Source organism: Tachyglossus aculeatus, chromosome 21 (assembly GCF_015852505.1).
Source record: "Tachyglossus aculeatus isolate mTacAcu1 chromosome 21, mTacAcu1.pri, whole genome shotgun sequence".
Taxonomy (NCBI): domain Eukaryota; kingdom Metazoa; phylum Chordata; class Mammalia; order Monotremata; family Tachyglossidae; genus Tachyglossus; species Tachyglossus aculeatus.
The window spans coordinates 66,921,652-66,944,899 of NC_052086.1; the positions used below are offsets into that span (position 1 = coordinate 66,921,652).

Genomic DNA, 23,248 nt, shown 5'->3' on the forward strand with positions numbered 1-23,248 from the left:
TATACAGAGCACTGTACTAAGTGCTTGGGAGAGTACAATTCAACAGAGTTGGTAGATACAATCTATGCCCAAAGAATATCAGTGAAGACAGGGAAAAAGTCAAGATTACTTGAGGTCCCTTCCAGGCCACCAATAATTAGAAACACAGACAAACGTCAGAAATATTTTTCCCATGAATGTGAACATACCGTTAAAGTAATCAATCTCTCTCTGAAGAAAAATCTTTGACATTAGTTTAACTCAGAGCCAGATGACAGCGCAGGGAGCGGACTTACGAAGGTGGTCGAGCCTGTGGCTATGTGGTGTTGCTGAGGACGGCGAGGAGGGAAGGGAGTCGAACGCTACATCACTCATATTCTCGTCTCCTGAATTCTCCGAGAGGCGGAAAAGCAGAGGGGGCCGACTTCCAGAGAACGTCCTCACCCGCGGGCTGCCACACTTCTCCTCCGTGCCCCGCACAACTGTCTGAGCCAGCTGCTTAAGTAGATTAACAAAGAAAATCTGACATTTGTGCAAAATCTAGGAGGCCTTTCATTCCTTCTTCACCTTCCCCAGTTAGCCAACCCCACTGGAGGCGAATACAGTGGTTTAGGAAATGGCTAGCAAAGCCATTATTGGCAATTCCCTGAAGCTCTAAACTCCACATTACCCTGCACAGCTTCTTCCCTATGATGAGTAATTCGTCATTCAACTAACAAGTCTTTAATAGGCACTTACAGGAAGCATGGAACTGTTCTAGATGCTTGGGGCAAGTTAAGAAGATGGGGTCCTTGCCCTCAAGGAGCTTACAATCAAAAAGGGGCAACAAGTCAACCAAACCTGCCAACAGTACAGATACCATTATGACTTCTTCCTGCTCAGGAGAGACTATTTTTGCTGTATCTGGAAGCCTGCCTTCGGTAGCAGGCTGAACTTACCAGCAACTTGGTGTTCTGGTTCACAGCATCCTTTTCCTTAGGAGAGAGGTCAAACGGGGTGAGGTTCATGCTCTTGCAGATCTTGTTGCAGGCGTGGGAATGGAAGAACAGGGCCATGCCTCTCACTCCTAGAAGTGGGAACACCACCAGCAATGAACCTCAGAGAGATCAGAGACTCTCCCATTATCCCTGAAGCTGAGTGTAGGATAAGGAAAGTGATATTCAGCTTTCTAAAACACAGCCATGGCATTTGAGGGTAGGCTAGACAAGGATTCCCTGGGGAAGAAAATGAGTTCACAGGAAGGTGGGCAAAGACACATGCAGTACTCCCTCATGGTGCTGCATAAAGGCTTATCTGGTGGATAGTGGGGGCTTTCCATTGAACCATATCAAAGACGCCCCCTCTTCTAGCCACAGAACTATTATTGGGGCTGGAATATGGGAATGAGGGCAGAGACAGGACTTAGGAGGTCTACGTTCTAGACCATTTCTGCACTGACTCACTCTGTGGGACTGTTTTCCCATCTGTACAATGACAGCAACAGTTCTTGACCTTCAGGGATAAGGAAGAACAAATAATGTAATTCATATGAACATGTTTTTAGCTCAAAGGAAGGACTATACATAAGACACAGTACCATTATGATGTGAAAACCAAGCTACTAGCCTTACCTAGGTTGCCATCTCCAAAGTCTGTGCCCATCTCTGTGTGAATCTGAGGGTCTGTGTACAGGTCTCCCACGCCTTGAATATCTACCACAATCAGCTGGTGACCTGAGCGCTCAAATGTGAAGTGGCTAAAAGCCTACAGGGTAAGAGTTCATAAGAGAATCAGTTGTCTCTCCTCACTTCAATCCATACTTCATGCTGCTGCCCGGATTGTCTTCGTCCAGAAACACTCTGGGCATGTTACTCCCCTCCTCAAAAATCTCCAGTGTCTACCAATCAATCTGTGCATCAGGCAAAAACTCCTCACCCTCAGCTTCAAGGCACTCCATCACCTCACCCCCTCCTACCTCACCTCCCTTCTCTCCTTCTACAGCCCACCCCACCCCCTCCGCTCCTCTGCCACTAATCTCCTCACCGTGCCTCATTCTCGCCTGTCCCGCCATCGACCCCCGACCCACGTCATCCCCCGGGCCTGGAATGCCCTCCCTCTGCCCATCCGCCAAGCTAGCTCTCTTCCTCCCTTCAAGGCCCTACTGAGAGCTCACCTCCTACAAGAGGCCTTCCCAGACTGAGCCCCTTCCTTCCTCTCCCCCCCTCCATACCCATCTTACCTCCTTCCCTTCCCCACAGCACCTGTATATATGTCTGTACATATTTATTACTCTATTTATTTATTTATTTATTTTACTTGTACATATCTATTCTATTTATTTTATTTTGTTAGTATGTTTGGTTTTGTTCTCTGTCTCCCCCTTTTAGACTGTGAGCCCACTGCTGGGTAGCGACTGTCTCTATATGTTGCCATCTTGTACTTCCCAAGTGCTTAGTACAGTGCTCAGCACACAGTAAGCGCTCAATAAATACGATTGATTGATTGATAATTGTACTTATTGACTGTGTGTAGGGTACTGTACTAAGTGCTTGGGAGAGTACAATATAATAGAGTTGACAGACATGTTCCCTGCCCACAAGGAGTTTACAGTCTAGAGGGGGAGAGAGACATTAATATAAATAAATGATGGATATACACATAAGTGTTGTGGGGGTAAGAGAAAAGCAGAGCACTGCTGTCCCACTGACTAAGCCTTACAAGGCTGCTGCTCGTTTAAAAGCCACTGCAATGACTGCATCAGGCTTACTTTGCAAGGGCCAACCCTGCTCTACTGTGCTTCAGTTAAGCACCTTTCATGGAACTCCTCAGAACGAGTCTGCTGAAATATGTTTGCCTTCTTGGCTCTACCAACAGTATTAACAAAGAACAAAAGACCTGCAATGAAAAAAATCAAGCACACAGCCTCTCTGATGGCCAAAAGGCACCTGGTTGGTTCAAGAGCCAAATACAAACTCATGATCCTTTCTGCCCAAAAATGTCCATGGAGTTTTCACTTGAAAAACTAATGGGCTTCTCAATGATTTAATACACACTAGGAAGCATTTTGTGACCAACCTTTGAAAGGAATGTCCGATTCAGTACTTGGAAAAAACTCACACCTCCCCTTACTTCTTGTCCTGCACTCTCAAGCTTATTTTGAAAGTGCTCATGCTTTTTTGAATTTCCTCACATTTTATCTGTGAATAATCAATAAATACGATTGAATGAATATCCACTCCTCCTTCCCTTTGACTCTTGAGCTTCAAGAGATCTGCTGGGCTTGGCTGAGGGGAAAGGTGGGAAAAAAAACTCAGTGAATCAAGTCTGGTGGAGAAATACCAACTCTGAAATCACCTACTCCCTCTCATGCTAGCAGCCTGAATTTGGCTGGATAAACGAAGCAAAGTAGTCTTCCTCAGTAACCCTGAATTCCTGATTAACTACCTGATTCATGGCCTGGAGGAGTTGCTGTTTTCATCATCATCAATCGTATTTATTGAGCACTTACTGTGTGCAGAGCACTGTACTAAGCGCTTGCGAAGTACAAGTTGTCAACTGCCTGATCAAATGGGAATCACCTACTGAACACTAGACATGTGCTTGTTTTTTCCTCTTTGATTGGCCCTCCCTTTAAAGCTGTAAAAGTGCCTTTAGATGTTTCATCTCCATCCAGAAAGTAGGCTGAAAGGCCAGTCTTGCAGATTTAAAGTTTCTTAGACAAAGCCAATTTGGCAGCAAAAACCAAAAACAAACAACCAATTAGGGTCAGACCTGTGGGGTCAAGCGGATGTTGTCGTCCCGAACGAATCCTGAGTTGGAGTTGTATTTGATGTATTTGCCTTCTATGTAATGTTCCAGGTGAAACAGGGGCTGGCTGGCTCTGCCCTTCAGTTCAATGATGCACATCTGCATAATATCAACCTGCCAAAGGAAGTAAGGGAAATGGTCAAACTGGCATTCTTTGTTATTCAGAAGATGGGGGATGGGAAACAAGAACTGGGTTCCAGACCCACCTTCGTCCATGACTCAGTGTGTCATCTCTCCAATCTCAGTCCCGCCCCCGCCCCCCCAATCTTTACAATGGGGTGCTGAGACTGGTCTCTCCCCAAATGCTTTCTTTGGAACTTTTCTCCCTTCATTCACTACTCACCTCAATGTCCATCTGCCATTACATACCCGGAAACAGGTGTAAAAATGTCCAGGAAAAAATGCCACTCCCCCTTGGGAAAGGCGGCTTTTAAAATCCCAGAGATACAGCCCTTCCAAAGACTCCCTGGAAAGGGCAGAAGGGACATTAAATTCACCTGCTTGGGTGGTTTGTGTCGGTTAAATTCTTCTCCCCACAGCTTGGCTTCCATCTGGAGACGCACGTCTTCGAAGTACACTTCCCTATCCACGGGTTCAATGTAGTGCTTGGCCACATAGTTGGAGGCCCCTTTCCAGTGCTGGGTATGTAGGAAGTTAGACAGTTTTTTCCTGAGGAGGAGATACCAGCTGTGAGAGGGGCCAGAACCCCAGGACAGTAAGGGCCACTGCTCCACAATGGGAGCAGCTTCCAAGCAGACCAAGGGGTTGGGCCCCACCGAACCCACCTGACAACACTAAGCAGATGCTCCACCCCACCAAGCCAAAGCCTAATGGGACTCCTACACTTTGCCTTGTGCCTCTCTCAGGAAGGGCAGGAGACCCAAGGAACCCAAAGAAAGAGGAGTATGACTGTCCCCTTGAAAAAGTTTGAAGCTTGCCTGAGAAGACCTATTCCTCAAAGCAATTCTCTCTTCCCTGAATAGCTGCTAGGATTAACAAAAAACAAAAAAAACAAACAAAACTGCTTACCCTCCTTCCTCATGCTTCACTACCACTTCACTACCACTTTCTTATCCTCTGCCTCCTCCTCCCCCCTCTACTCATCAAAACTAAATAACCTGGCAGGTTGAAGTTTCAGAAACTTTCTCTGAGACTCATAAGCCTGAGCTCCCAAAAGTCTGGGAGCCTGAACTCCAATGGGGATGGCAAAGGTCCCAGATCCCCCTCTTTCTCCCTGCTCCCTACCCCGCCACCAACTGAAAGGGCACCATCCACTCCATCCTTCCTTCCTTCCTCCCTTTCTTCTCCAGCGGAGACCCTGGAAGATCTTGCTGTACTTTCAGTCCCACTGAGGGTATTGGTTTAAAAGGGACTCAGTCCAGGAGACAGGACCTGAGGAGGAGGACTTCCCCAACTGGCCCTTCATCATCTGAAACCCAGCACTCTGGAGACCCGCAGTGCGCGCTCTTTGGGCCTGAGGAGATATCCTCAGCATTCCCAGCACGTACGTCCTGAAGCACTCCCGCATCGCTCCACGGCCAAAGGGCTGCAAGAAACAAAGTTGAAAGCACACATCACCAAAGAGGAAGTGGGTTCCTCCTTAGCCGAAACCCCGAGAAGAGCAGGCCACAAGCTATACGCTCCAACTGCCCAGCAAGGAACTGACTCCCATAAACAAAACCCAACATATTTCTCTTTGAGCCTAAAGATCCCCAAGATTTTGGCTGGGGCCCCCTGGGGAGGGAAAAGGAAAAGAGAAGTAGGACAGTTAGGCTCTCTTCTGCTCAGGGGATATAAAATGTTTGGCACTTTCAGCCTTGTGGTCCAAAAAAAGCTGCTGAGACAATCATTCTGTTTGGGTTAGCCATATCTGATGTCATCGACGGTGAGGGTTGCCTTGGTCACTTTAAAGGGTAAAACTTGGAAAAATACTTTTGGGATTTCCAACTCCACTTTGGCCTATTCCTAAGCATTATTTCTATTCTAGGAAATGATCCAGAAGCAGCTACGTCTCACTGGCTTCAAAACTGGGGTGTTTTCCCCAGGGTGCTACTTGTTAGACTTAAAAGCTGCTTTAATTGTCCCAAAGCAGAGGCTCTGGCAGAAACAGTGATATCAAGAAAGATTTTAGGGGAGAAAGGGGTTGCAAGGGCTGAGAGGGTCACCTGTGTTCCCCATCACGGCCCTAAGGACTTGAGTAAAGGCAGGAATCACAAAGAAGAACGCAGGCTGTTCCCTTACCTTAGATGCCATTTTGATGAGGACCTCATCTTCAACCCATTCTCCAGTGACTGCATTGTACCTATGGAACCAGATCCCATCCAGCGCCTGTCACTAGACAGCAGCAGGAAGACACAAGACCCTTCCTCCCTAGGATGCCCGGGGCTACCAACTCCACCCCACTGACCACAATGGGATCAGTTCCACAGGACAAGGCAGGATCAGACCTGTGGGTCATCCATTAAAATTCCTGCTTGCCTCACACAACCTGAGAGGTCTGTGTCAGTGGACACATGACAGCTGGGTGCTGGAAAGTATGGCTGAGGAAAAATACCTTGGGTGGACAATTTCTGCCACTAGGGAACTACCATGATTTTCATCCTCTCATCTTCCCAAATTCTTCACCTTTGGGCCGTGTCTTTATGAGCAAGCAGCTCCTTCAAAGTCATCAACCACGGGCCCCCAAGCCAGGCCCCATCCAAACAGGCTGCCTGGAAATGAACCACACTAACTGGGTAGGGTCCCTTGGGATAATGGGTTCCTAAATGAGCTCATACACCCCAGACCCCTTGCCCAGTCTTCTTTACATAGTAAGTCATTCCTTTCTGCTCACTCATACAAAAGCTGGGGACAAAGGTTTAGGGTCGATCACTTTTTTTTTTTTGGCTAAAATAATTTTCCTTTTCAAAAGCCACAAAATATCGCACCAGGGAAAACCTCGCAAGACTAGGAAGACTGCCTTTCAGGATAACCTTGAAGGGTGAGGATTTAGGAAAGAATTTTATAAAGGGCCTGGAAGGCCAGGATGCATAGAGGCTGCTGGTCAGGGCAGCTGTGTATTCTGTTATTGGCCTGCTTAGCTGCAAAGAAAAACTATAGGGTCTAAAGAGCGGAAGATTTCATTGGTCTTATTTTAAAACCTGAGTGCAGGAGGAGTCTGCTCCCCTAGAAATCTGAGGGGCTGGAGGAAGCTGAGCAACAAGACTGGGAAAGTCAACTACTCATGTTACAAAACAAGCAGGGCTCTTCCTTAATCCTTTACTTGCAAAGCACTTATCTGGAGAGGGAGTTCTGCTGTCCAGAACACATTCACCCTAATGCCTGTACTGGCCTTTTTAAAGGTCTGGCTGGAACGCCTTTACTCCGCTGCATGTAACTCTGCACGTTCAGCCAGTCTGAGGCTGCTATTCTAGGCACGGTGCTCAGATCTCTGGGACTACCAAAATGTACTCTGAGAGTAGAAACATTACCTTTTGCTCCCAGCATACCCATTTGGGGGAAGAGTACAATTCTGAGGGCCAGCTTTTCCAACCTGCTTCTAGTGTTTTTCCTCTTTGATTTTCCCAATGTGTCATGCTAAGCGAAGTTGTGCCTGACTCCGGTCATTCTCTGGCAGGATCTGTGTCCTTGCTTTGAGTGGATACAAATTATGTCAAGTACCTGTGTGCTAGTGTTGAAAAAAGGAAAGGTGCTGATTGGCATGTTGTGTTGTCTCTATTTTGAATGTTATTCATTTAAATATGACAATGCACAGAAATCTGAGCTGTTTTCATTTCTTCCCCAAAGAGCCCCCAAGCCCGTGCTGGTCAGGTCTGTCTTACCGAATATGGGTAATCTAGTAGTTGTGTGAACCCAGTTCCAGTGAGAATATTAACTGAGGCACAAAGACTGTGGGAGCCGAGGGGACTGGTTTCTTGATACCAGGATCTTTACAGTGGCAGTGTTAAAATGGAAAAATTACTGACCTGTGACGAGTAGCACACTCTGTTTCAATGTCCTCAAGATGAAATTCAGCCCAGGGATCAGGCATATGTTTAGCTTTCTCTATAGCATGTTTCCAGGCTTCCTGAAGAAATTTTAAAAACTCTCAGGTTATAAGAAACACCAAACCGCAGTCCAATAAGCCAAGTTATCTCATTTCCTGCAGGACTCAGGATTTCATTGAACTGTTTCTTCTTTTGGATGTGCAAGATACTTAATACAAATATTCTTGGGAACGTTCACTAAATGTCAAGTTCAGAAAGCTGACACCACAGAGAGTGAGAATGCTTTAACAGAGCTTTAGGCAGAGCTGCCTACACTCTTCCTCTCAGCTCTCACATCAACAGAAAAAACAGAATCCCAGAAGACTTCAGACCACCCCACTAATACTGCCAAGAAATCATCAGAAGCGCAAATCAGATTGCTGCTTTCCACGATGTTCAAAAGCAGGAGTTTTGGAACTTGATGGAATCTACTGATTCTTAACTTTTAGCCAAGTTGATGTCCACGTCAAAACTACTTTCAAAAGGCATTTTAGTCATAATTCAAGAGACACCGAAATGTGGTAGATGTACTTCCCCAAATGCTACTTTCTCTTTCCCCTAACTTGTTTTTTTTTGCACTTTTAGGATCACTAAAGTTCATCTTTACTGTTACCTCTCTTCTCTTCCAGGCCTGGCTAAAGTCCTTATTTCATTTCACTATCACTCTGTTCCTTCTCACATCCACCATATCCCACTTAATTGTCAACAAGGTTGTTTATCACAGTCTACCTATCGAACAACATTCACTGATAGAATGCTCTTCCCCTGTATGAGTCAGCTCATAACCAGGAGGGAAACACCCTGAAATAGTCAGCTTCAACCAGAACGTGCCTTATCAAGAAATGGCTATCCATCTGCAGAACTGACACTTCTCTCTCAGCTAAGGACTTATACCCACTTTTCCCCGTGTGTTTTTCTACCTATCTGGGACAGGATAAAAATACTCTCAATACAGGCGCCTCTTCAATGGCTTCAGTCCAGCCCCATGCCACTTGAGATTTTATTTCAGAGAGAAATTTCAGACCTTGTGTGACTGACATTTTGATTCTCTCTAAGATCCAGATCTACAGCCTACAAACAGGCCAATCTTTCAATCAGTGGTATTCATTGAGCGCTTACAGTGTGCACAGCTCTGTTTTAAGTATTTGGGAGAATACAATACAAAAGATTGATAGGCACATTCCCTGCTCACAAAGAGCTTACACCCCAACTAATGTACTTTGAAAGAGAAATTGGTGGGCTTTGCAAATCCAGGAAAATTTACAGAATAAATTCCAACTTCTCCCTTACTGTATCTTCTAGAGAGATAATTAAATCACTGGAATTCTGAAAGCAAGATCTGGCTCACAACACTTGCTGGGAATTCAGTCTGCACTTTCCAAATGTCACCCTGATTAAAAAATTATAGAAGCCTGTGTTCAATTACTGTTTAGCCCACATGAAGTCTTGAGTGATTTTACCCTGCCTAGACCAAGAGATGTTTATCATACTTTATGAAATTTAATATTTAACTAATCTCTTTTCCTGCCTGACTGAAGCCATGACTGGGCAGGGCAATTCTTCAATTATTACCAACTCTGTTCTGATTTGTATTCCATTTCTTAATAACAATAAACACTTCTCTTTTCAGATTAGACAATCATGTTCCAAGTTTTTTAAATCCACAAAGAGAATAAGAACCATTTAACTGAAAAACAATAGCGGCTATCATTCACTTTCCCTGATTAATTTTCATAATAACACTGAAATACAGCTAACACCTTCATACTGTCATTATTAATAAAATGTAAAAACATAAAAACCAAAGTATTTTTAAAAAGATGATACAGGATAGGCTGGAGAAGAAAAACTTCTTGTGCTTCGCTATTGAAAGGATGCCTAGAGGTGATTATGGAAAAACAGACACAGTTGACCATAACCTACTCTACACAGAAATCCATATAGCACACTGTAAAACATGATTTTACTCTACAAGTTTGAAACGAAAAATCCAATCATATTTCTGGTCGAAAAGTGAAACAGAAATTGCTTTTTCTTTCTATAACTTGCTCTCTGAAAATGAACAATCATGGATACCATAAATCTAAATAGAAACTAGGTCATCTGACTTTATTACTTTTGCTTCAGAAAGAGAAAATCGGCTTGACAAGACAAAAATCAAGAGGTAATTTAATACTGTGTTTAAGAAACCTTTGCTATCAAATATATCCAACAAACGAGAGTTGCAGGTATAAATGACAATGTATCCATCTACAAGTAAAACTTTAGCTCAAAAATAAATTCCAATTATTTTGCAGATTTTCTTAATCTTCCTCCTCTGTCAGAGCTTCACAAATTGTAAAACAAGTGGCAACAGCATCCTTTATCTCTCACAAACATAAACTGTTACAGTTCTTGGATAATAAGTGAGTGGCTCTATCCAAGCTCACTCAAACACTTTACAACTATCACTGGTCAGACTGAAATTAGTCCTCAATGATATTGTTCTATTCAACTCATTCTTCCCTATACCTCTGAATAGATTTAAGTATGCTTATGAACAGAATCAACACCCCTAATACTATTAATAGGGGATCTTATTTATTTAGTCAATATACATAGAGATTTTGCTTTCCATGATGTACTTCTCTGAGCTGTTTCTGTTGTTTCATGAATTCTCACTTTCCTTAGTATAACTTTTTTAAAAGTGTCTACATTTTAAGAATCAGTTTAAGAAAACAATTAATCAGACTGTTGAATGGGCTGTTTAAATAATGTTTTTCCTAAGCCTTGGTTCCAAGATGTCATTCTATCACCAGGCAGAGAAAGCTGAAATGTTAGATGTGTATGCAAACTAACACCTGGGCAATAATGGGCAATTTGATGGCTGGGGAGACAAACTGCCAAACTCCATATACATGCAAGTCAAAAAATATAATGTCAGGGTGCCAGAGGAAATGTAGCAATAGTCTAAATAGTTCTAAACAACATTTAATCTGTAGATGCTGTCTGGTCTAAAGTATACATGCCAAGTTCTTATGATTGTTGGGGAAACGAGGTGTGCACGCTTTTAGCCGTTGAAAGACAACTCAATCAAATAAGCTCGTATTTGAATATTTGACCCCTCGACCATAGACTGCATACACTGGGCTGGCCACTCAAACAGCCTCAGGTAGCTGATGAAAACAGGACAGAGTTGGTCTAATCTGACTGGAAGATACTGTACTCTCCCAAGAGCTCAGTACAGTGTTCTGACCACAGTTAGCACTCAATAAATACAATCAACTTACTGATTCAAAGTGGAGAGTCACAAAGGAAAGTTTTTGAGTGCTTTGCACTCTCCTCCTCAGGGCCTTACTTCCCTGGAAGGCCAGATCAGAGCTAAATTTAACAACTGATGCATATTCAGTTAAGTGTCAATAATGTCCTCTCTCCCTTATCCCTTTCTTTGCACTCCTACAGACAGCAGCAACATCTCTGAATACAAAGAACAATGTTTGAGATTGTAGGGAAGGATGCTGGGGCTAGTAAGGTAGATTTAGGAGACATGGGGAAACCAAAGGAGCGATGAATTTCCCAAGGGAGTAAGAACACTTACTTGTGCCCACTCTTCAACCCTCTCTCCCTGACTACCATCTTCAACAGCTCTCTCTGAAGGCCCTTCCTCTCTGCCTCTAAACATGTTCAAGTCTCTTCTATCTTAAAAATACCTTCTCTGTATCTCACAGTACCCTTTAGTGTTCCATTTACCTCCTCCCATTTCTGCCCAAGCTCCTCAAATGGGTTGTTTAGAACCACTGTCTCCACTTCATCTTCAACTCTCTTCTTGATCTTCTCCACAGAGACCACTCTCTCCAAAGTCACCCTGACCTCCTTTTTATCAAATCTTACGAACTCTTCTCTATCCTAATTCTCAACTGCTTGGCTGCCTTCAACACCTCAACCCACTTCCTTGGAAACATTATTTAACCTTAGTTCTAACTGACAGCGTTCTCTCTTTCCCCCCCCCCCGCTTTTTCTTCTCTGGTCGATCATTCTCAGGCTGTTCCTCTACCTCCAGCCCCTGTGGCTGTGGTATTCCTTAGGGATCCATTCTGGGCCTCTTCTCACTTTACACTCCCTCCCTTAGGGAATTCATCTGCTCCTTTGGTTTCCCCATGTCTCCTAAATCTACCTTACTAGCTCCAACATCCTTCCCTACAACCTCCTCCTGCCTCCAGGTTCTCTCTGCATAGATATCCTGCTGGCACTGAACTCCTCATCTTCCCTCTTCTCTTAACTTTTCCATCACCATACTCTCCATTTCAGTCCTCCAACCTTGGCATCCTGCTGGCACTAAACTCCTCATCTTCCCTCTTCTCTTAACTTTTCCATCACCATCCTCTCCATTTCAGTCCTCCAACCTTGGCATCATCCTTGACTCCTCCCTTTCTCTCAACTCAGTATTCAGTCTGTCACCAAATTCTGTCAGTTTCTCCTCTACGATAATTTCAGGCTCTGTCCTTCCCTCTACATCCATTATGCTCATCCAGGTGCTTGTCAAATTCTGGCTTGTCTATTGCATCAGGCCCTAACTCTTCTCTCTGCCTCCAGTCCAAATTTCAGGCTGCTGCCAGGTCTTTTCTAAAATGTCATTCTGCACACATCTCCCCATTCCTCCAAAAATAAAAAAATAAAAAAAATCACAAATCATTACCCATTGTTCTCCACATTAGGTGGAAATTCCTAACCACTGGCTTTAAGGCCCTCAAACACTCTCTCCCCTACTCTCTTCTCTAACTAGCCTGCCCCCCTACCCCCCCACCAGCTCTCACCATCTCTCCCATTGCTAATCTCTTGCTCATGCTCCCCCAGACCCATTGTCTGGAACCTCCTCCCCCTTCAAATTATACAGACCATAGCTTTCCCAGCTTTTCCTGGATTAAAAACCCTTCAGAAGGCTTTCCCCAATTAATTTCTAATCCCCTTAGTTTATATCCTCCTACTGCCTGTTTGACATTTCTGTGCCGCCTACGCTCTTTAGTACTCACAACTCCCTGTAGCCCTTTTGTTCATATCTTACAAACCCTATCGCTTAAGCAGTAACTCATGTACATAACCCCTTAACCTTCTTCCTTCTACCTGAAATTTATTTTAATGTCTGTCTCCCCTGCTAGATCACAAAATACTTGAGGATGGGGTTCGAGTCCACTAATTCTACTGCATTTCCCAAGTGCTTAGTACAGTGCTCTGCACACAATAAGCACTCAATAAATACCATTGATGATGATGCAAAACAGTTGGTGCTCAATAAATACTAATAACAATAATAATAACAAGAATGATACTCATTAAGCTCTTACTACATGCCAAACACTGTTCTAAGTTTTGGGGTAGACAAGTTAAGCAGGTTGGAAAGAGTCCCTTTTCCACATGGGGCTCACAATCTTAATCCCCATTTTACAGATGAGGTAACTGAGATCCAGAGAAGTTAAGTGACTTGCCCAAGGTCACACAGCAGACATGTGGCAGGGCCAGGATTGGAACCCAGGTACTTCTGACTCTCAGACCTGTGCTCTATCCACTAAACCACAGTGCTTCTCAATCAATCACTACTGACTGATATAGCAATCCTTTCATCTCTCTAAGCCAGAACTATATTAAGACAATAAACAATAAACTGAAACTCACTCTAAGTCTGCACTGAAACCCCTCCAAAATCCCTTGTTGGCCTCTAGAGTGAATGAATCATTAGCAAACATGAAAAGTGCCCAAATTATACCCAAAATAAGTGTTTACACCTGAAACTCAAGGGGAATGGTTCATTAGCATTTTTGACAAAGGCCATACTACCAAAGGGTGTTAATCATTCTGGACTGTTTGGGGGAGGAGAGGGAGAGTGAATTTGCTTCCAGTTGAATCATATGATGGAGCCTTTGGAAGGGGGAAAGGAGGAGGTTATCTAAACCACTCATTACGTGGGCAAAATGTATCACCACACAAATAATTCAGAGCAAATATAATGGCCACCATGTCCCTCCATTCATCGTAATGAATCAGAGGGCAGCAGATGTTCATTATTAACTGATCTCATTTATTAATAATAATGTTCTTTCTTAAGCACTTACAAAGTGTCCACGTTTTGGGGGTAGATACAAGCCAGGCACATGGGACACAGTCCCTGCCCCACAAAGGGGTCCCCAGTCTAAAAGGGAGGAAGAACAGGCATTTTATCCCCATTTTACAGGTGAGGAAATGGAAGCACAGAAAAGTTAAGGGACACCCACGGTCACACGGCAGGCAAGTTTCTGGGCTGGGACACCAACCCATCTCCTGACTCCAAGGCCTGTACTCTTTCCACTAGGCCAAGACTCTTAAGGGGCAGGAAATAAGTTTGCCAGTTGACAGCCAATCCAGTGGGAAATTTAACAGATGAAATTTAACAGGGCTGCAATCACAATTAAAGAAAGGGAAGCAAATTTGATACCTTCACCTAGCTCTTTTATCTCAGTGGAAAGACCACAGGCTTTGGAGTCGGAGGTCATGGGTTCAAATCCTGGCTCCGCCAACTGTCAGCTGTGTGACTTTGGGCAAGTCACTTAGCTTCTCTGTACCTCAGTTACCTCATCTGTAAAATGAGGATTAAGACTGTGAGACCTCCGTGGGACAACCTGATCACCTTGTAACCTCCCCAGCGCTTAGAACAGTGTTTTGCACATAGTAAGCGCTTAATAAATGCCACCATCATTATTATTATTATCAATTTAATGAACACTTGAACAAGCGGAAGTTTGCTCTCCTTGGCATCTGGTTCCTGTAACTGCAATGGGAGTCCCAACAGATGCTCACCTTAAAATGGAATGAATTTCCTGGGGAAGAACTGGATCCATACTGCTCATTTTTGGCTAGGTTGCTATAGTAGTTAGAGACTTTAGAGATAGCAATCTTGTTCGATATTGGGTCATCTGTAATGGGGCAGATATAGAAATTATCGTCCTCATCACTGTCTCCATCAGCATAGCATTCAGGGCCGGAATGGAGTGATCTTCCATTGTCGATGCCCTCCAGGGGGAAAATAAGGTCTTCGTCTGCCATGACAGTATGAGATCCGTTTTACACGCGTGGTGACTGAAGCAGCCAGATTTACCAGCCAAGCACAGTAGAAAGGCGCCTGCAAGGAAACAAGAAGGAGAGTTGAATGAGCAGCTCTGGCAAACTGACTACATGTGCCAGAAACTAAACTTTGCCAACAACTGCAAAAAGTCACCCACGCCAATAACCGTGGAATGGGAAGCCCCCAGCCACGAAGAAATCAGACTGCAGAAAGACATGGATTTTAATGAAAGCTGAAACTGCTTCCCTAAGCACTGATCTTGGACTTCTTCAGGCCACTGATTTTCACTGCCAACTTATGGGTGGTCCCCGTGACCCTGTGAATTGGGCAGCAGGAAAATGGAATTTTGGAACTTCCAGGAAAGGGTCCATCAAGTGTTAATGAGAAAAGTCCTTGAGAGACTCCTGCGACGTGGAAAGGAGTCTGGCATCAAGCCCTCAGAGTTCTCCAGCCCTAGCTCTGAATCAGGACAAGGACTGCCAGGAAAACTCAGATGCCATTCCCTACAGCTAAGCCTCAAAAACAACATGGTCAACTAAGCCTGCCAAGATGAGCAAGAGAGAAAAGGGAGAGTAAGTGCCCCTTCAGACTGTAAGCTCGTTGTGGACGTACATTCATTCATTCATCTGGATTAGAGTGCTTACAGTGCAGAGCACTGTACTAAGCACTTTGAAAAGCACAATACAACAATAAACATATACATTCCCTGTCCGCAATGACCTTACAGTCTAGGGGTGGGGGGGAATCTAGAGTGGGTAAGAATCGTGTCTACCATTGCCATTGTATTGAGCATTTACTGTGCACAAAGCACTGTAACTAAGTGCTTGGGAGGGTACAAAATAAGAGCTGGTAGACACATTCCCTGCCCACAACAAGCGTATAGTCCAGAGGGGGAGACAGACATTAATATAATTTATAATATATAATTTATAGATGTGAGTTCGTTATGGGCAGGGAATGGGGGACTGAAATGAGAATTCATTTGGGGGATTGCAATACACAGAACTGCCAGGCATATTTTTATGGTTCCAAGGCAACATCAGGAAAGACTGCTCCATTCAGACAAAAATACCCACCCCCCGGCTTCTTCCCCCACCACCAGAATGCCATTTCTGACCAAATTAGACAGACCAAGCCCTCCCCAAATTCGAAGTCTACTAAAATCTCACATTCCCCAACACCCCAAGTCCCATAAGTCCACCAGTTATCTCTAACACTCAGTTATTTACACCCTTCCTCAACACTTGGATATATTTATTCACCTGCACAATTATTTTACTCTTATCACACTTTTTTGCAACGATTTTTATGTCTGTGTCTCCCCACCCCTCAAAAGTGTAAGTTCCTTGTGGGCATGAAATGTCATTTTTTTCCTGATACATTTTCCCAATGCTTAGTACAAGTATATTGCATCCAGTATGCATTCAATGAATGCCATTATGACTATTGAAGGATAACTATAGGATTTTCACTGTTTTTAAACTAGGGCTAAAAATCAAGTTTAAATTTCAAAAACATTGAAATACTTTAGTCTTTATTTTTGTGCAACAATATTTGCCTAGCCATTGCTTCTCTGGAAACGTTACTCTTTTCTGACCTTTGTAAATGAGGCAAATAGCTACACAATTGTTCAAAATCACAGCTATCTTTTGGCATATCTACCATTTTGAAGGCAGTCTTGCTCAAAAATATCTTAATCTTGATTTTTGACATGAGGCTTGATTGCTGCAGCAAGTCTGGTTACATTTGAAGAAGACACAAGCAAAAGTTGACCCGGGGTGTCGGTTACCTAAGGAAATTCCTGACTCTCTACAGAGAAGGGAGAAGGAAAATCCCCTCAGAAAAGAAAAACCTATGAGACATTTGAAAAGGAATGAGTTTTCCAGATATCACACTCTAAAACTCATGCCAAAGCTATTCTAATACACATTTGGCAGCAGGCAGAGGGGCAATGAGATCAGTGTTTCCAGTAGAAACGTACACTGCTTCACCTTGCTGCCAGCGAGTGGTGAAATGTAGGGCTAGGGAAAGAGAAAGTGAGTGAAGCAGAGAACCAGGCTCCCTGAAATGCTCCTGTTCAGTGGCTCCCACCCTCTCCCCTTAACTGGCTGAACAACAAGTCGGGGCAACCTCTCATCCAAAGGTTGTGGCGCACAAATGCTGCACAATCAGCCAGCAGATCTGAAGAATTGTTAGGTAACCTCTCCTCTTGTGTCAGGTTACAGCTTGGATGCCTCAGAGTGTGGAGAGAGCACTCTGGCCTAAGAATTAGGGCAGCTGGGTTCCAGGCTCAACTCTACCACCTTGTTGTTAAATTGTTTTGAGAAAGGCCTTTATTCGGCAGTTCTCTCTGGAAGGATGGCAAACTATCCTCCACCTAGGTTAGTCATGGTGACCCACACAGAGGAATATACTGCTGCTCCCCAGAAGAAACGTGCTTTAAGCTCATTTCTTTATCCAACCTCAGCTTCATTGACACTGTCCTCTCCTGGTTCTTCTCCTATCTCTTGGGCCGCTTATTCTGTCTCTTTCATGGGCTCCTCCTCCGCCTCCCGCCCCCTGGCTTTGGGTGTCCCTTAGGGTTCAGTTCTGGGTCCCCTTCTATTCTTCATCTACACCCACTCCCTGGGAGAACTCATTCACTCACATGGCTTCAACAACCACCTCTATGAGGATGATTCCCAACTCTACATCTCCAGCCCTGATCGCTCTCCCTTTCTGCAGTCCCGCATTTTCTCCTGCCTTCAAGACATCTCTACTTGGATGTCCTCTCATCACCTCAAACTTAAAATATCCAAAACAGACCTTGTCTTAACACTCAAAAATCCTGTCCTCCCCTTAATTTTCTCATCACTCTAGACTGCACCACTATCCTTCCTGTCTCACAAGCCCGTAACCTTGGCGTTATCCTTGACTCCACTCTTCCAACCTATGTATTCATCTATCTCTAAATCCTGCCGGTTCAACCTTCACAACGTTGCTAAAATCCAGCCTTTCCGCTCCACCCAAACTGCTACCACATTAATCTGAGTATTTATCCTACCCTGCCTTAATTACTTCATCAGCCTCCTTGCTGATGTTCCTGCCTATCTCTCCCCACTCTAGTCCACACTTTACGCTGCTGTCCAGATCATTTTTCTACAAAAACATTTAATCCACGTTTCCCCAATCCTCAAAGGACCTCCAATGGTTATCCATTCACCTCCGCATCACAGAGAAACTCATTACCGTCAGCTTTAAAGCAATCACCTACTACAACTCAGCCCGCATGCCTAGCTCCTCTCATGCCAACCTACTCACTGTACCTCTATTTTGTCTATCTTGCTGCCGAGCTATCCCCAATGTCTCAGATACAGTGTCCAAATGCAGCACGGTACCACAATTTTTTTTTTTTTAGCAGGGCCCAATGTGGCTCTCAACTCCCTTCTCAGAGGGAGATACTGCCAGCTGGGAACAGCTGCTGGGTTTGCCTACTGCTATGCTTCCTTCCTCCTCATGGCCAGCTGCACTTCCCTATCCCATCAGCATAAATCCAGGGAGGCCCAATTTGGGGATTAAGGGGAAGTGAAGAGGCATTGGGTTATCTTGCCCAGGCTGGAGGTTGGCCCTGACCCAGGTCACTTTTCTTCAGACTGTCCTATGGGCAACAGAGAGGTTTTCTTACCAACAACCTCCCCAGCTCTGCCCTCGGCAGTACTCTCCTTGGAGACTTCCCTAAGACGACCAGATCTGCAGAGGGCTACACAATAGTTCTGGGGCTTGCTAAACCTACGACTCCAAAGACAAAAGCAAAGCATCCTTATGGTAAACCTTTGTTGCCTGAATTCTTCAAATTAAAATATTGGTTTACGATCTGCGCCCAACCCTCCCCTTTGGCTGGTAGGCAAAATCTGCCTGTGAATTCCCTACAGCAATGATGTAAATCCCTCTGGTTTTGAACTGGGGGAGGGAAAGGGGGTGAGGGGAATCACTGGGCACTCAGCACGGGCACTCAGCACCCATTTTAATTTGCTTCTCATGGTAGCACCATTCTGCTTCCCAGGTCTCCTAGCTACCAACTCTTGGGTTCTTTCCATAACAAAAGCAGATACTCTGGGATACTCTTTTAGAATGTGAGCCCACTGTTGGGTAGGGACTTTCTCTATATGTTGCCAAGTTGTACTTCCCAAGCGCTTAGTACAGTGCTCTGCACACAGTAAGCGCTCAATAAATACGATTGATGATGGGAAAAGGGATACCAGAAACTGCAGGAGGATGGAAGGGGGAGAGGAGGCGGCAGGTAGGATATGGCCAAGAGGGCACCCTCAAAGGATCCTCAGCCTGGACCAGGACCCTGGATATGTCTTCAGCTCTATGGGGATGGAGAAGGGGGAGGGGAGGGAGAGATGCAGGGTGGCTGCTTTGAACCCCAGATCGCCTGGCCCTGATCTGGCCGCTGACAGAGTCCCAACCTGCTTCCTCCCCTACCCCGCTCCTCTTCACTACCTGTGTTGAAACCAAGCCTGAGCACACTTGAAAAAAGGAATAGTTGCTTTGATAAGCCACTTCGAAAATGGTCAATCTTTGGAGAATTGACCAACCAGGAGGATCTCTGTCCATAAAGTTGGATTCACTTTGTGGTACCCCGCTCAGTAGCCTTAGGCCCACCCAGTTACCACAGGCCCATAGAGCAGAAATCAAGAAAAGGCTGAGCATGGGCCCTGCTATTCTCTCGAGTCAAGATGATGCTCTCCAAAGGAAGCACACGTATGTAGACACACAGACACACAAACACACTCCTCCCTACCCCCCAACTTGGATTCTACTCCTCCCTCAGGAAGAAGTTGGATGAAATCCCACACTTAGCAACATGGAACCCAAACCAGACCAGATCTCTCACCAAAAACAAAATGCTTTGGTCTCAAAGAGTCATTTTGTTTTTCCTCTGCACTGCCTCAATGCACACCACTGGTAACTTGTAGGAGGAAGGAAAAAGTTTCACAGTTAATGGAGGAGGAAGAATGTGTAGCCTTCACTAACCTACAGCAATCAATTGTATTTACTGAGCGCTTACTGTGTGCAGAGCACTGTACTAAGTGATTGGGAGAGTACAATATAACAATGTTAACAGACACATTCCCAGCCCACAATGAGCTTACAGTCTAGAGCTTTGCACATAAGTGCTGTGGGATTGTGAAGGGGGATGAATAAAGGGAGCAAGTACAGGCAATGCAGAAAGGAGTGGAAGAAAAGGCATAGAAGGCTAGGAGTGGGTGGGAAGATAAGGAATTTTGTTTTGGATATGTTAAGTTTGAAGTGATGGGAGGACATCCAAGTAGAGATGTGTTGAATGCAGAAGGAAATGCAAGACTGCAGAGAAGGAGAGAGACCAGGGTTGGAGATGTAGATTTGGAAATCATCTGCAGAGACGTAGTAGTTGAAGCCATGTGAGCGAATGAGTTATCTAAGGGAGTGGGTGTAGATGGAGAACAGAAGGGGACCCAGAACTGAACCTTGAGGAACACCCACAGCAGGGTGGGAGAGAACGAGCCCGCAAAAGAGACTGGAAATGAGCAGAGAGATGGGAGAACCAGGAGAGGACAGTGTCAATGAAGGTACGGTTGATAATGATTCCAGGAGAAGGGGATTGTCGACAGTGTTGAAAGCAGCTGAAAAGTCGAGGACGATTAGGATGGAGTAGAGGCCACTGGATCTGGCAAGAAGGCGATCATTTGTAATCTCTGAGAGGGTGGTTTCTGTAGGGGATGGAAGCCGAATTGGAGGGGCTCAAAGAGAGAACTAGAGGAGAGGACAGCAATCGTGTGCCAACATTTTTGGCTCCATGGGGATTGCTGTGACCCCCGCAGCACTCCTCCACCAAAAGCCTAAAATAACTCAGTGTGGCCTGGTGGGCGGCTTCCCAGGGAAAAAAAAAATCAAGGCAGGGTCAGAGGGAGCTGACCACAAGGAGATTTCCTTCTGCTCAAGATCCAAGGAGGTCAGAGGTTGGGGAGGTATGCTGAGACACCCCTCCCACTTTTAATGGGAGGGGAGAGTGTGTGAGTGCCTTATGATTCTCCCATAACCACCAGTTTGAAAAACATCAACTTTCCAGCTTGATATAGGTCTTGGGGTTACATGTAAACTTCCCTCGGGAACCCCTGCCGTTTGCTCCACCTGGCAAACTTCCTACCACTGTCCTAGGGGCTTTTTTCCCCTCCATTAGATGAGAAAGGTAGATGAGAAAGGGTCGGTGGGGAGAGGTGAGGAAGATGAGGTTCAGAAGGATACAATTTCACAGAGTAATTTTCTCTGCCAACCTGTTAATCTAGGCAAGGGAAGCAGCTTAGCCTAGTGGAAATAGCACCGGCCTGGGAGTCAGGGGACCTGAGTTCTAATTCCATCTCTGCCACTTGTCAGCCGTGTAACCTTGGACAAGACACTTAACGTCTCCGTGCCTCAGTTACTTAATCTGTAAAATGGGGGTTAAATCCTCCTTCCTCTGACTTAGACTGTGAGCGCTATGTGGGACAGGATCCAACCTGATTAATCTTGTGTCTACTCCATGGTTTGGATTAATGCCTGACACATAGTAAGAGCTTAACCATTAAAAAGAGGGACACACACACACACACACACACACACACACACACACACACACACACACACACACACACACACACACACACACACAGTCCCATCTCGTGAACCAACTGTCTATTTTGAAGGAAAACTTCACCATGGGCCCTAAAGGAACAGTCAGTTCCAAGGCACAGTCTCTAGGGCTATTTAAAATACACAACATTCCAGTTATAGAAAACCAAGCTGGGCAACATCTTCAGCTGGAAAACACACTGAAACCCTGCATCGAGTGACCAGAATTTTATGTTTTCGTTTAATCTACAACTTCAGTTTTAGATTCCCACTAAATTTTCAGAAGCCAGCTAAACTACCTTTCATGGGACCCACCTGTCCAAAACAAACCTTTCATCCAGCAACTCCACCCTATTTTAGGTGAGGCTAAGCAATACCCTAAAGAATTTACCATTTCCTTCAATTTACATTTTCCCTGTCATTTAAAACATTCCCCTTCCTTTTAGCCTCCAGGAAAGGGTGAAAATGGGATTTTACTCTATGTATACAATGCAGCCCTAATACTTACGGCCCACAGGGCATTGACTGCTTAAGACAGTGCAGGACACACAGTGAGTACACAGTAAATACCTACCACTTCTCCTACTATTAGTAGTAATCTTATTTATTGAGTGCTTACTGTGTGCAGAACGCTGTACTAAGAGCTTGCAAAAGTACATTACAACAATAAACGGTCACATTCCCTGCCCACAATGAGCTTACAGTTTGGGGGCAGGGGAGACAGACATCAATACAAATAAATAAAATTACAGATATGTACATAAGTGCTGTGGGGCTGGGGGAGTGAAAGGAGCAAGTCAGGGTGACACAGAAGGGAATGGGAGATGAGAAAAAGAAGGTTTTAGTCTGGAAAAGCCTCTTGGAAGAGATGTGTCTTCAATAAGGCTTTGATGGGGGGTGGGGGGGAGTAATTGTCTGTTGGATTTGAGGAGGGAGGGTGTTCTAGTCCAGAGGCATGAAGGGCCTAAGGGTCCCACCAGAGAGATCAAGGCACAATGAGAAGGTACAGGAGCTGTGTCCAATCTGATTATCAGATGCCTACCCCAGCATGTGGCACACAATAAGCACTTAATAAAATATCACAATAAATAGAAATAAAGAACTCCTACTCCCACCATATTTGGAAGTTAAACCAGGGAGTTTCAATCAAGCACTGCTGTTTATTAAGCACTTACTTTTTCGTTTAAAGATACATGTTAAGCACTTACTATGTGTCAAACACCGTTCTAAGCATTGGAGCTTACAGCTTAAATTGGAGGGAGGAGGATTTAAGCCCCATTTTACAGAGGAGATTAAGGAGGCACAGAGAAGTTAAGGGACTTGTCCAAGGTCACACAGCAAGCAACTGTCAGAGCTAAAATTAGAACACAGGTCCACTCTCTCGTGCTCTTTCCACTAGGCCATGTTGCTTCTCATAGTGCTCAGTATGTACTAAGCCCAGTGTTTATTCTCTGTGCAGAGCACTGTACTAAGCAACTGGGAGGGTACAGTAGAGTTGATAGAGTACAATACAGTAGAGTTGGGACATGATCCCTACCCACAAGAAGCTTACAGTCTAGGGGGCCAGAGAGGGGGGAGTTTCCTTTGCTTTTCTCCACCCAGCCAAGAGTCCCAGGGTAGATTTTAGGACTTCGGGAAGCTCTATCCTAGAACCACTTTGAGCCACAATCCCAACCTTGAGGAGAGCAGGGTCCTAGTCGAACTGCACCCTTTCCCCCACCCAACCCCATGCCAAGGTCTTCTGGGCTCATCT

General features: G+C 44.8%; 1 protein-coding gene across 2 annotated transcripts in view; it reads right to left on the minus strand.

Moving 5' to 3' along the window:
- The window catches only part of EEF2K (eukaryotic elongation factor 2 kinase), a 48,376-nt gene that overhangs the window by 15,104 nt on the left and 10,024 nt on the right, over window positions 1-23,248 (minus strand). The window contains exons 2-10 of one of the 2 annotated variants that reach the window (XM_038762325.1): window positions 14,598-14,919; window positions 7,731-7,831; window positions 6,007-6,067; window positions 5,274-5,311; window positions 4,263-4,434; window positions 3,730-3,879; window positions 1,590-1,722; window positions 918-1,045; window positions 276-474 (exon numbers count right to left, since the gene is read on the minus strand). In XM_038762325.1, coding sequence (XP_038618253.1) covers window positions 276-474; window positions 918-1,045; window positions 1,590-1,722; window positions 3,730-3,879; window positions 4,263-4,434; window positions 5,274-5,311; window positions 6,007-6,067; window positions 7,731-7,831; window positions 14,598-14,843 — 1,228 coding nt within the window. In that variant the 5' untranslated portion in view covers window positions 14,844-14,919. Of the gene's footprint in view, window positions 1-275; window positions 478-917; window positions 1,046-1,589; window positions 1,723-3,729; window positions 3,880-4,262; window positions 4,435-5,273; window positions 5,312-6,006; window positions 6,068-7,730; window positions 7,832-14,597; window positions 14,920-23,248 lie in introns of both variants that reach the window. The other variant, XM_038762324.1, reaches the window with a different exon arrangement.